The following is a 13638-nucleotide window of genomic DNA, read 5'->3' on the forward strand; positions in this document are numbered from 1 at the left end:
GGTCTTCACGCTTATATAGCACACCAGCATGTCCCGTTTACTGCAGCTTCTCTCAAGTGCCCTCTCTATCCCGCCAAGTCTATCTTGAGGCTCTCCTGCTGGCATCTGTTTTCAGTACTAGTTCACAGCACCCTTAGTAGAAGCCCACCCTGCTTCTGTACACGCCTGTGAATCTTAGTTTACTGACTGTTTCTCCTTTACACTCCTCACTACACACACAAGTAAAAAAGTCAACAAACTGAACACTAAATATGGCTTGAGAAGTCTGCAGTGAAACCAACAAATCATTCACAACACAGTTGTATGCTAAGAAACAGTTTGCAGACAGTATGTTGGGAATATAGATGCTTCTGGGGAGGGGGCTTATGAATCTGCAAAGCTATTTGGGAAGATGAGTAAACTTTGGTAGTGAAATGCATGTTCAGCAGCAATAGCACATGCAAAGATATTGTATGGAACTGACTAAGGTTGGTCTCAGTTCAGACTCCAAACATGCCTTCTGGCCTTTTTCAAAATCTTTATTCCTTTAGGCCTGGAGGCATCTAAGTGGTTCAAAATCCCGAGACCTATTTGCTCCTAGAGGAAACTCCTAGGTCTTATTCTTAGGAAGTCGTAAATAAGCCTATATGCCTGGATTCAAGGCAGACGCCTCCTGGATGAGCCAAGCGTGTCAACCTAGCTCACCTTCCCTCAGCACTACTCCAAGAACTTGTATATTCAGTACCTGTAGTTTTCCTAGGACACGCAAGGTAGGTACCATGGTCAGACTGTGCCAATAAGCAGCCCAATCAGTTTTTGCTGTTGAACAGAGATCCAGCTTCTGTATTACCCCCTTCCAAGGAAAGCTTCAAGCACGTTAAGTCTCTAAAGAGCAAATAAGCCTGTTTACATGCCTATATCAAACTCCCCCAGTCTTTCTGGGTCACATCTACATTACTTACTGCTCAACCTGTAAGCCTGTAGGGGTGATCTTTAAAGAACAGTGAGATCAACGACACACATAGCCATAGCTGGTTTATTCAGCACCTCTTACTAGTCCCAGCTCTAGCTGTAGCTTTCCTCAGTGAACCCATATAACATACTGTAAGACAAGAAGGTTACATTTTTCAAATGAGAAATGGAATATTCAGAAAGTAAATGATTTCTTCAGCTAAATATGGTGGCCCATGCCTGTGTTCCCAATAATCAGGAGGCTGAGGCAAGAGGATTGCCATTTGTTTTGTTTGAGGTCAGCTTGGACTAGTGTGAGATGCTGTCTCAAAACAACAACAACAACAATAACAGCAACACAGAAAAAAATTAGATGATTCCCAGCTCCAAGAAACAAAGAAATTAAATAACTCCCAGCCCCAAGTGGCAAACTAGCATTGGGACCTGCCATAAGGCAAAAACTGCCTGTCTGCAGTCTTGAAGCTGAAGGAGCAGAAACTATGGATGAGCAGAGGTGGACAATACTGGCCAGAAGACAACACAGCAGAGAGCCCATGTGCCTTCTGAGAGATGAAGAGAAAGCAAACCCAGAGATCCATCAGTTCTCAGCCGACTAGTTTCCACAATACTGAAGTGACCCACAATTATTAGACACATCCATGCCCTCACAATAAACACCTCATTCTTGAGCCTGCCCAAGTAATTTTATGCTTTCTGTATCCAAGAAGGCTCCATTAGAGTAGAGCTGAGCTGGAGGCTTTACCACAGTGTTCTTGGTACAGAAGGAGGGTGGTACCAGATCCTGGCTCGTAGCCTGGGTAGATACAGTCTTCAGAGTTCTGAGACTGGAGTCCGAGCTCTCCCCTTCCAATGGGTGTCCATCGGTCACCTGCGCTTGTAGAGACAGGGCTGAAGTTTAAGGCCTGAGAGTTGGGCTTTGGGTCCTACTCGAGGAGGTCCAGTCTTTTCAAAGTCAAACAAGAAGAAGTGGCTGTTGGTCAGGTCCTAGAAGCAGAGAATACCAATGAGCTACAAATTTTCACTCCAACCACACATCTCAGTATTTCCCCTGCTCAGAGAGCATCTCACAGCCCCTCCCAGAGCTTTGTCTTGAAAGAGCAAAATTCCCATCTCTGGGTTTACAGACTCCCTCCTGAACACCATTATCTGAAAAAGGTTAAGAACTTGGGCAGACTTCTCGGGGACCCCCTCACCTTGTAGATAATCTTAAAGCCGAGTTTGGTCACAGCCCCCAAAAAGGTCCGAATATCCTCAAAGCGGCTGCTGACTTCAGCTACTTTGAGAAGACCTCTGGGAAAAGGAGGAAGTCATGTGTGAAGGGGTGGGCACCTGTATGCACATCAAAACCATCTGTGTTCTAGGGACTCACTCACCCTGGCTTTAGCACTCGATTTGCCTCCTCAAGGAAGTCCCTGATGTTAGTTCCCATCAGTGAAAGACAAAACACAGCCACATCTACAGATTCATCCTCCAGAGGCACCTGATGAGGAAGAATGTTCAAGAGAGCACACAGTGTCGGAAGAGGAAATTCAGCACCAAATGCTTAACTAGATAATCGGATAGGAAGACTAGGAAGAAGGGTTAGGCCAGACACACAGAGGGGCTTACCTGGGCCATGTCACATACTGTGACCCTGGGGTCCAGAGAAGCCAAATCAAAACAGTGCACAGGGTTCCGGACACTTGAAGCTAGGCGGCAATCTCCACAGCCAAAGTCAGCTACCACTAAGGATGCAGGCCTGGGAGTGGAAGGGAGGGGAGGGTCACTTACTGGGTCTGGTCAAAGTCTTGATCACCAACACCACCCCTCTCATAGTGCATAGCACCCCTCACCCCCATTACTTCTGGCGGAGATCTTTGGCAATACGGTCCACCGGGTGCAGTGGCCACTTCTTTACTTGTCTCTGAAAGCCACGGTGATAAAGGAGAAAAGCCTCAGGGTCTTCCTGGAATAGGCGTTGGGCAGCACTGCTGGGCCCTGAGTACAACTGTTCATTAAGGTAGCGAAATCGGGCCCCATCCAGGCGTTGTGTCATGCGTGCTCGCAGGGCTCCAGCTCTAGACTCTTGACTATCTGACTTTGGGGCAGGAGGCACCTCAGTCTCCTCTATGGAAGCCTCGGGAGGAGCCTGCTCTGGTGTCTGGAGTGGCCGAAATTTGTTCTTGTGTCTCCGCTTATTTTTCTGCCGGTTCCGCCACTGCTTGCGGCTCAGGGTGTGTGAGGAATTAGGTGACATAGACTCAGGGCTTGGCTTGGATGGGTCAATTGTAGCAGTACTTGTCCTGGAATTGTGAACTGCAGAGAGGGAGATGAGAAGGCATTTGAGGCTTGATCCCCTAAATTCAGGGGCATAGCAAGTCATCCTGGCTACTCCCTTGTCCTTAAGACAGAGTCCGTAGCCTGGATAAAAGGGCCTCTTACCATCCAACCCATGTGCATGCATGTGTGTTTATATAAGAGAAAGAAAGACCTTTGTCATCTATGCAGTCAGTTCACAGCCTCCCCACCCCCATATTCACACATACTGATACCTGTTTGGTCAACACTGTCCAGGGGCTGGGTTAGGTGTAAAGAGGAGTATTCCTGACATTTCCTCTTTCCTTTTTCTTCTCCAGCAGAGATCCCACCAAGAGGAGGAGCTTGTCTGTGGCATTTTCTTCTTACTTCTTTCCCCTCAGAGTCACTGATGGATGGCGCCTGTTTCTGACATTTCCCTTTTCTTTTCTTCCCTACTTCCTTTGAGACGCTGGCAAGTGAGGGCCTTTGGAGGGGTCTCTTCTTCTTTCCTACCTCCTCCTCCTCCTCAGAGTCACTGCCAGGTAGGCTGGGGGTTTGCTGGGAGAGAGATGCTGCTTCCAGAGCCCGTAACGTAGCCAAGAGATGGCGGCGCTTGCGTCCCTGGAGGCAAACAAGGGATGAGAGTGTGTGTGAGAGTGGATGAGGCCTGGAGACTAAGAAAGGAGAGATGGGCTTCAGCTACTGGTGGTTCTTCCCATCCAGAGTTAATGAGTTTGTTGTGAAGTCAGCCACGCCCAGAACTTTCAGGCTGCAATCCCAACCTCTGGGAAGCTGGAGGGCAGAAAGTGTTCCCATCCTACTTTTCTAAATGTGTAAAGGATTGCCTGTTGATTTCCTTAGAGGAATGTGCTTAAGCACACAAACAACAGGACCAAGGCAAGACAGTAGTCATCTTTGCCTCCCACTGACAGCATTCTAGGAGCAGCAGTTTTTTGGTTTGTTTGTTTGTTTGTTTTTTGTTTTGAAACAGGAAGTGCAGTGCCACACATGTCTATTAAAAATGTTCCTAACTGGGCAGCAGTGGTGGTACACACCTTTAATCCCAGCACTTGGGAGGCAGAGGCAAGCAGATTTCTGAGTTCGAGGCCAGCCTGGTCTACAGAGTGAGTTCCAGGAGAGCCAGGGCTATACAGAGAAACCCTGTCTCAAAAAACCAAAAAAAAAAAAAAAAAAAAAAAAAAAAGTTTCTAACTGCCCTACAGAGAATAGCCTGTTCGGAAAAAGCTGCATACAGACAAGCAGAAATGGACTACAGAAATGAGCAGAACATCCTGGGCTAACTGAAGGTCAGGAACACCCCCAAGGGGATACAGAAACCCTCACATCTGATGAGGTTCAAAGGAAAAGGCCTGTTTTCCCGTGAAGCTGATTTGGGGTTCAAGTCCTGCTGCTTGTCCTCAGCTAGACCCTTACCCTGAGCCTCTTTTGAATAGTGATTCTGATAACCTCCCACTTGCCTTGACTCTATCTAATATACTTTCTACACTGCAACTAAAAATCCTTTCAAGACTACGGATTCAGCTCAGTAATAAATGCTTATCTACCACGCTGAAGCCCTGGAATTGATCCTCAGTATATAAAGTGATGCCAGGTGAGAGAAAACTTGGAGAAGCCACTCCACTGCTAAAACAACTCTACTGATTTCTACCCTTAAGTGTACAAAAAACTTATTTAACTTTTCAAGCTCTGCGCTCCACGCTCGGAATCCCGCATTCCTGTTTGGACTATCCGGATCTTCAGATCATAACTAACTCCCTCACCACCCCGATCCACGATAGCATTCAGGCTCTCCCTCTACCCAATACGACCCCCGGAGGGTAGGCTTCACCTCCTTCAAACAGCCCAGTGCAGGGCCGCTCACCTTGACTGGCGGGGCAGTCGCCGGCCGAACCTGTGCTGTCGCGGCCCCTAGGCCCACGATGGCTGGGGCCGCCTCCACCCATTCGGGCTCTTCGAACATACCACCGGTAGCCCGCAGGGCCGGAGGGGCCTACGCTCTGGCCCACGTGCAGCGCGCGTCAGGGAATCTTAGGGCTGGAGTCGGACCAAACCGGGCCGGAAGCCACCGAGTGAAATTCTGTGGTAGCTAGAGCGGCCTTCACGGAGCAGAGCACCATCGAGCGTAGCCGCTGGCGAGCTAGAGAGGCAGTAGGAGGTCGGAAGGGAGGGACCGCGGCCCGCGCTGGCCCGAGCTGGCCGGGGCGGGCCGGGGCGGGGCCGGGCGGCGGGCGCGGCCGGACGGGAGTTCCCCCGGAGAAGGCGCCTGCGGCCCGAGTCCCGGTGAGTGTGGGTAGCTCCGCGCCCTGCCCCACGCTGTCTTGCAAACCCGTCTCTGCGATCTCTGCAGCAGCTCTGAGCCGGGGCCGCCGGGCAAGGACCCCTGTCCCCTCCCCTGGGTGTTTGCAGCTTGGGCCCCTTCCCCCACCCCCTAAGCCTTTCTCGAGGGCCGTGGCTCAGAGCCGGCTGACACCAACTCGGGAAACTAGCAAAGTCTATCCTACACCCCCAGACCCTCCTGCTCCTCGAGCCAAGGGGTCGTCCGCTGCCCGAAGCTCTTCACAGACAACCACTGTCCCTCTCGCGACGCTCCCCATCCCAGCACTGACACCTCTGTCCTGAGGGAACACACAGAGAGAGTCACTCTCTTGTCTCTGTTCTCCCGCAGTCCCCCGAGGCTTCCCCAGTCCCGGGGTCTCTGTGCCGGGACGCTGCTATGGACGACATTTTCACTCAGTGCCGGGAGGGCAACGCGGTGGCGGTGCGCTTGTGGCTGGACAACACAGAGAACGACCTCAATCAGGGGTGAGCTGAAGCGTTGACGAGTGAGAGGACGGCTACAAATCCGCTCTCCGCTACTCGGGGTGCTCATGTCTGGCGGGGGCGGCTGACTTTGCTATCCAGTGTGAGGAGTAGTAGTAAGCAAAGCCTGTTGATGGAGGAACGTCTACACAGAGGAAGCTGTCGGATTTAGTTTTTTTTTTTTTTTTTTTTTAACTAAGTTTCACAATCCGGTTCCCGGGAACTTTGCAGCCTCTATGAACTCATGTCAGAGGCAGATCAGAGTGCCAGAAAATTGTCTGGAATTATATGTGGCTGGAGGATGAGTTTCTGCGCCCTAGAGCGTTGGGTAGAAGTGGGAAAGGATATTAGAGGTCTAAAGTTCTGAAGCTTGTGTAGTGATGAGAGTACCCATTTGTCAGGCGTCACCCTGGACGCAATTGCCTTAAAGTGATGTTTTGGATACAAGAATTGAGACAGGGTTGGGGTGAGAGCCCTAAAATCACGAGGATGAAGTAATTGAGTTGGTATGGGAAGTGAAGGGGGTTGTCAAAGATGACCTGGGGTTTAAAAGGAGGTTTGGGTACTTGGATACTTGGCAGTTGCCGAGGTTCCATTATGGACTGGCCACAGTTTTGGTGACACTACAGTGACTTGGAAACGCTTGGCAGGTTGTTAGTCATGCAGATTTAAAGTTCAGGAGGTCGGATTAGGAGACCAAGATGCCACAAATTGCATTTAAATGGATCTGAAGACTCTATAATGTGGAACGTAGTACCTTAGAAGAGTAGAAAATAAAGGCAAAGGTTGAGAAGCCTGGCTGACAGGGAACAACCATCTGAATAAGAAATAAGAAATGGATTAAGATTAGAGAATGAATGTTTTAATAAAAGAAGAGTGGTTAATTGTAGGCTACTGAGAAGTTAAAGAGCATGGATGAGCATTTAAAAAGTCTTCATTTAACTTACATTTAGGATGAATTTGATCTTTTGAATGCTATTGCAGAACAGTAACAGGAAACTGCATTACAGTGGGTTCCTTCACACAAGGAACACCACTTGTGGTTGCTGCTAGAGTCTTTGAATCAGACATAATCTACACCCTAGAGATGGCAGGCTTCTCAGGGAGAAAAGTGAATGGGAGGTGAGGAAACAGATAATATGAACACTTTCTGAAATGCTGGCTGATAAACAGAAGCAACAAGTGCAGTGTTGAGAGTTTAGTAGGTAGTTTGGGTTTGCTTTTGGAGACAGGGTGTCATGTAATTCAGAATGGCCTCCAGTTCTCCATCCTACTGCCTCAATCTCCTGAGTGCTGGGATTTCCATTTGTTGCCACTGTATAAAAGTGTTTGGTTTTTTTTGTTTGTTTGTTTTTGTTTTTTTTTGTTTTTTTTTTTTTTTTTTAGGTTGGGAAGGATCATCTGTTGTCCTGGGCTACGTTTCACTAGCTTTCATTAGGCTGTATGTTATTTCTCTGCTAGATTCAAAGTTATTTGTTTCATTTTTTTCCCACATAACTTGTGTGCTCTGGTAAAAACTAAGCTGTCCTGCTTTGTTGGTAAGAAAATAGAAGTTTAGGCTGTTGTCCAGTAGGAGTGGCATCTTGGAAGACTCCTTGCTGTCAAAAGGTGAAGGATATCATTAGGAAAACCAGAACGCTATGGTGGCTTGAAGGGACAGGGCATGAGTGCTGGAGGTGGTTAACTCCCTGAAAGCTTTCTTGAGATAGAGATCCAGGCCCTGAGGTGACAGTCCTCAAGCTTGGGCTTGCTCGGAGGCCACAGACTTCTGGAAGTTGTTCAGTCAGAACATGTGAAATCTGGGAGACAACAATGATAGCAAGGGATAGACTCATATCCGGGAAAAGCCTTTGCTGAGTTTAACAGATGAGGGCAAACTAGAGGAACAATTATTTAAAGCTACATACTTCCTTCAGCTGTTGGGGGATTCTAGTTGACCAAGCCAGGATCAGCTCAAGGCCCCTCCTCCAGTCCCCTCACAGGAAGTGACCACAGCACTAAAGTATCTGGAGGCTGCAGGCCTAGACCACAGACCGCCCCTGTTCCGCCCCTCAGATCTGCATCCCTGGGCTGGAGGGAATTTCCTTTTATGGCTCCAGGCTGTCAGTTTGACCCAGCCCATCTAGTTGTTTTGTTTGTACACTTCTCTTTATAAAATATATGTCCTTAGGGGATGAAAACACAAATCAGGTAACGTTTTTTATTCAAAAGCTCCCGTTTACATTTTTCTCTTAATTTTGGATTGGTAAGTAGGAACACCCTGGTTTGTGGGGTTATCCACCCCATCAGTAATGAAAAGCATGTTTGTCATTGTATCCCTCCAAACATTTTCATTCCATTCCATTGTTAGATGTTAGTTTCAGTAACAGAGCCAAAAGTAAGCTTGTTTCCTCTCCTAAGTTATAGCCTGTCTTCTCCAGTATGCCTTCTCCCCTATTAACCTACATACAACATCAGCTTTCATCCCATCCTCAAGCATATATGATCCAACAGTCAGGATAGCTCACATTAACAGATTCTTACAATCCAGTCAGTTGAACTCTACAGTAAGGAGATGCACAAAAAACAATGCAAACAAAGGATTATAGGTGTGACTAAAGACGTATGAACTGAAGATAAAGCATGTGTCAAGTATACAAGGTCCTGGGTATGGTTCCTAGCATTGTCAAACGGGAAGACAAGAAAGTAGGGAAGCCAGAGGACCCCAAGAAGAGTACTATCACCTAGTGGACTAGAACTGCTAGGGAAGGAGTTGTGGTTAAAGTGATAAACCGTACAGTTGTTGGGACATCTAGGTGCTTGGGAGTGAACCTCATGGGAAAGTCTGAACTGAACTTTAGGAATTGCCAACATGAGTAGGAGCTAAGTCCTAAAGAGGCAAGCCTTCTCGCTGACTATAGAATCTCTTTTCCCCCGTGAATCAAAGCTTTTGTCCTTCCCAACTCCAGCTTACTGTCTGTGCCCTTTTCTCAAAGGGATGATCATGGCTTCTCCCCCTTGCACTGGGCCTGCCGAGAAGGCCGCTCTGCGGTGGTTGAAATGCTGATCATGCGCGGAGCACGGATCAATGTGATGAATCGTGGGGATGATACCCCCCTGCACCTGGCAGCTAGTCATGGACACCGTGACATTGTACAGAAGGTACATGCAAACCCTTCACCACCCACATTGCTCACTCACACACTATGAAGCCAGTAATAGGCACTGTCATGTGAAGAATGTGTGCTATTCTTTCTTTCTTTATGCCTGGACACAAGTCTCTCACAGGGACTGACTGACTGCCTTTTTCTTTTCTTGGCCATGGGGCGCAGCTGTTGCAATACAAGGCTGACATCAATGCAGTGAATGAGCACGGCAATGTGCCACTTCACTATGCATGTTTCTGGGGCCAAGACCAGGTGGCAGAGGTAAGTACTCAGACCCCAAGTCCTATGATGAATGGGAAGCAAACTGAGCACGGAACCATCAATCCATTCTGTCAGCCCTACTGTTTGACATTCACAGAATTATGTACTGCATCTGTGTTCATGCTTGTGACTGGTCCCCTGAACAATTTCTTTCCAGGACCTGGTGGCTAACGGGGCTCTTGTAAGCATCTGTAACAAGTATGGAGAGATGCCTGTGGACAAAGCTAAGGCACCCCTTAGAGAGCTTCTCCGAGGTTCAATACCTACCCCTAGTTTGTCTCTTGCCCCACCTTGCATCTCCTCCCTTCACAGCACAATTAAGGCTAAGATCATTCTTCTTCTCTAGAACGGGCAGAGAAAATGGGCCAGAATCTCAACCGTATTCCATACAAGGACACATTCTGGAAGGGGACCACTCGCACAAGGCCCCGTGAGTCACTACTGTGGGGAGGGGAGGGGCTGCAGCACAACATTCTTGGGCTACTGGGGTCATGTTAAGGTGAAGCTGGGTACATTACCTGCTCATATTCTCAGGAAATGGGACCCTGAACAAACACTCCGGTATTGACTTCAAACAGCTCAACTTTCTGGCAAAGCTCAATGAGAATCATTCTGGAGAGGTGATCCCCACCCTTTTTGTTTCTCCCTTCATAACACCCACAAACTGCCCACTCTGTATCCCTAATTAAGGTTTTTTTTTTCAAGTTAGTAGAAAAGAAACGGTACAGCCTGAGATAATGCTTCCTATCCTCTGTCCTTCAGCTATGGAAAGGCCGCTGGCAGGGCAATGATATTGTTGTGAAGGTGCTGAAGGTTCGAGACTGGAGTACAAGGAAAAGCAGGGACTTCAATGAGGAATGTCCCCGGCTCAGGTGGGACACTGAATTGGAAGCTGTTGTGTCCAAGGCACCCCAAGTGCCCCAAGTAGTAATGAAAAGTGATATTCTGTTGGGTCTCACCACTCTTTTCCTCCCCAGGATCTTCTCACATCCAAACGTGCTCCCAGTGCTAGGTGCTTGCCAGGCTCCCCCAGCCCCCCACCCAACCCTCATCACACACTGGATGCCATATGGATCTCTCTACAATGTTCTACATGAAGGCACCAGTAAGGATGTTGGTCTTGTTGGGGAGGGACTAGAATAGGGGAAGGAAACCCTAAATGAATGATTCTTGCTTCCTGTTAGATTTCGTTGTGGACCAGAGCCAAGCTGTAAAGTTTGCTTTGGATATGGCAAGAGGCATGGCTTTTCTTCACACACTAGAGCCTCTCATACCTCGGCATGCACTCAATAGCCGCAGTGTAATGGTGAGACCACAGTTCACTTCTGGTCTGCAAAGCCCTTTGCTGGCCTAGAATAGGACCCACCTTTTTGAATTTAACTTCTCTTCCTCAGATCGATGAAGATATGACTGCCCGAATCAGCATGGCTGATGTTAAGTTTTCTTTCCAGTGCCCTGGGCGCATGTATGCGCCTGCCTGGGTGGCCCCTGAAGGTAGGTAAAGGCATCGTATGGGAAATTGAGAAGAACCAGCTGAGTTAACAGTAGACGAGGCACAGACTAGACAGGTTAGGCAGCTGGAATAGTAAGCCTTATTCCTTATAGCCCTGCAGAAGAAGCCTGAAGACACAAACAGACGCTCAGCAGACATGTGGAGTTTTGCGGTGCTTCTGTGGGAACTGGTGACACGAGAGGTGCCATTTGCTGACCTCTCTAATATGGAGATTGGGATGAAGGTGAGCACAGAACTGCAGATACTTATTTAGGGGTGGTGGTACTGACAAGCACTGTGGTAAGCGCTTCCTGCAGTTTATACAGATAAATAGTAATGTTACCATTCAAGGATCAAAGGCTTTTGCCCATATGATGAACTCAAATTCTGAAGCTCACCTTGTTTCTTGTAATTTGCAGGTGGCACTGGAAGGCCTTCGGCCTACCATCCCACCAGGTATTTCCCCCCATGTGTGTAAGCTCATGAAGATTTGCATGAATGAAGACCCTGCAAAGCGACCCAAGTTTGACATGATTGTGCCTATCTTGGAGAAGATGCAGGACAAGTAGGACCTGAAGGTCCTTGCCTAAACTCCAGAAGTGTCAAAACATAGCTGGGGGAGTACACTTCTCCAAAGCTAAAGACCTCTGGTTGCCTCCCCTGTCTCTAATCATGGTACTACCCCAGTTATGGGGCTTGTTCCCTGCTCCCATCCCTACCACTGTAGCCCCAAAAGGGGCTGGGCTCAGAGCTTTGTCACTTGCCACATGATGTCTCCCAACATGGGAGGGATCAGCCCCGCCTGTCACAATAAAGTTTATTATGAAAACAGGCTCGTGTGGGGACAGAGGGAAAGACAAATACATCTGGATGGCGTGGCTCAGGTGAAGTAGTGCGGCTTCTTCACATTGATGCCATACTCGCTGAGGGCAGGGGTCAAGTCCTCCATGGTTAGGGTGTACTTGCGATCCTGGGGGAAAGAGGGAAGACCACCAGCTGAGCACAAGTGCAGACTCCAATCCTTTGTGGGTGACCCTGAGCAGGCCCAATACCTCCCCTAGGATTCTGCTTCCCCAAAAGGCTTTCAGGATAAGTTAGGCCTGTACTGCGGTGGAAGGTGAGCCTCTCACACCTTGCTCTTGCTCCGGGAGCTGCCAGAGGCCGTGCCCTTCATTTTGCAGTGCTGTAGGGCATCATTGGCAATATCTGAGATGAATTTCTGGGCAGCTAGTGAGATGAGCCGAATTCTAGAGAGGAAGAGGGTGTTAGTAATGAGATTATTTAGCAAACTCCACCTAGCACTCAACAGTCTAACCTGCTCCAAGTTTACTCACATGCGTGGGTCTGAAGCTTCAAAGCCAGCGCGGTTCAGGTAGTAACCAGTCACTGCATCCGGGATCTGAAAAATCAAATTAAACAGCCATCAGTATTAGCTCTGCCTATTGATACACTGGGTGGGTTGGAGGAATAAAGAGATAGCTTCATGCCTGGCAGTGGTGGCACACGCCTTTAATCCCAGCACCTGGGAAGCAGAGGCAAGTGGATTTCTGAGTTCAAGGCCAGCCTGGTCTACAGAGTGAGTTCCTGGTCAGCCAGAGCTACACAGAGAAACCCTGTCTCGAACAAACAAACAACAAAAGAGATGGCTTCATAGCAGAGAAAGCTTGAAAGAACGAAGGTGTGGTTGAAAGGCATTGACAGCGAGCCAGGTGGCCTTGTTCAGGCGGGAAGCGCACCGTAGGTGTGTAATCCTCCAACTGCATCAAGAAGTCCACTAGAGGTGTGCTGGACACTACGGGCTTCACTTCTCCGTTGGCCGCACTCGGTAGGGCGTAAACCCCGTTAGACATTGCCCCCTCCGGGGGAGCCGCGCCGCCCGCTGCCACCGAAGCTGAAGGAGAATCAACAGCACAGGTGAGAGGCGCAGGGTTCCCCTAACCGGGCACCTAGTCCGAGATGCCGTCCTCCCTCACCCGGCCCGGCCCTCCCTCACCTGGCCCGCGCCGCTCTGCCGGCTCCCCTGCCCGTGCCGCCACGGGGCCCGTGCCCGCAGTGGCGACTCCAGCCACAGGGCCCCCTGCTGTCCCCGCGGGGCTGGCTTTGCTCTCCGCGGCCGTGCTAGTGGGCAGCGCAGCGGGAGCCGACACCGGGGGTGCCGGACCCGCGACCGAGGCGGCACAGGCGGGCGCCGCCTCGGGGTCCGCGCCGGAGCCGCTGCAGCTCATGGGGCCGGTGGGAAAGGCGGCGAACAGAGCCGCTTCCGCTTCCGCTCGCCCAGGCGCACGCTGCGTGACGTTAAAGTTCCCGCCCACCACTCTAAGCTGCCGCGGGCGACCTAAGGTTGGCTGTTAGTGGATGAGGTGTAGACTGCAAGGCGGAGGCAGTGTGAGATGTGGCTGCCACCCTGCGGCTCCACCCCGGCCCGGGGTGGGGCCGCAGAGCATCCTGGACTGAACACTTTATCTGGGTTCAACGACCTGGCTTGGGGATTCATCTGCCAGGCACTTCATTACCAGTCTCCTGACGGTCTTCATGCATTCTTTGTAGTTTCATGGTCTTTTAAGGGTTGCAGTGGATTTGGTGTGTGTCCCTCCCACCCACAACGGGCTTAGGAGTGTACCTCTGTAAATGTAGAGATGGGTGTTTTACCCTAAAGAAATAGCATGCCAAAGTCTTGTGTGAAACACATTT

The 13638-nt window shown here is 49.6% G+C and overlaps 3 protein-coding genes across 4 annotated transcripts; 1 reads left to right on the forward strand and 2 right to left on the reverse strand.

The window, feature by feature from the left end:
• Positions 1-997: 997 nt before the first annotated feature.
• Positions 998-5397, reverse strand: Rrp8 (ribosomal RNA processing 8). The gene is made up of 7 exons (XM_021169046.1): positions 5111-5397; positions 3483-3849; positions 2793-3246; positions 2560-2689; positions 2325-2431; positions 2145-2241; positions 998-1935 (listed from the first exon to the last, which is right to left on the reverse strand). Exons 1-7 carry the CDS (start codon positions 5207-5209, stop codon positions 1816-1818), a joined length of 1374 nt encoding a protein of 457 aa, XP_021024705.1. The 5' UTR covers positions 5210-5397; the 3' UTR covers positions 998-1815.
• Positions 5398-5408: 11 nt separating this feature from the next.
• Positions 5409-11778, forward strand: Ilk (integrin linked kinase). 2 transcript variants are annotated; one of them, XM_021169047.2, is made up of 13 exons: positions 5409-5529; positions 5915-6051; positions 9024-9189; positions 9360-9455; positions 9613-9709; positions 9802-9885; positions 9990-10075; positions 10218-10327; positions 10433-10560; positions 10640-10761; positions 10850-10949; positions 11061-11191; positions 11367-11778. In XM_021169047.2, exons 2-13 carry the CDS (start codon positions 5963-5965, stop codon positions 11514-11516), a joined length of 1359 nt encoding a protein of 452 aa, XP_021024706.1. In that variant the 5' UTR covers positions 5409-5529; positions 5915-5962; the 3' UTR covers positions 11517-11778. The 2 variants fall into 2 exon arrangements, with proteins under 2 accessions (XP_021024706.1, XP_029335372.1); XM_029479512.1 differs by lacking the exon at positions 5409-5529 and adding an exon at positions 5542-5619 and having other exon boundaries at positions 11367-11776.
• On the reverse strand, positions 11724-13206 carry Taf10 (TATA-box binding protein associated factor 10). The gene is made up of 5 exons (XM_021169049.2): positions 12941-13206; positions 12684-12838; positions 12282-12346; positions 12080-12194; positions 11724-11917 (listed from the first exon to the last, which is right to left on the reverse strand). The coding sequence occupies exons 1-5, from the start codon at positions 13170-13172 to the stop codon at positions 11828-11830; spliced, it is 657 nt and encodes a 218-aa protein (XP_021024708.1). The 5' UTR covers positions 13173-13206; the 3' UTR covers positions 11724-11827.
• Between the last annotated feature and the right edge of the window lie 432 nt (positions 13207-13638).

This window comes from Mus caroli, chromosome 7 (assembly GCF_900094665.2).
Source record: "Mus caroli chromosome 7, CAROLI_EIJ_v1.1, whole genome shotgun sequence".
NCBI classification, from domain to species: Eukaryota; Metazoa; Chordata; class Mammalia; order Rodentia; family Muridae; genus Mus; species Mus caroli.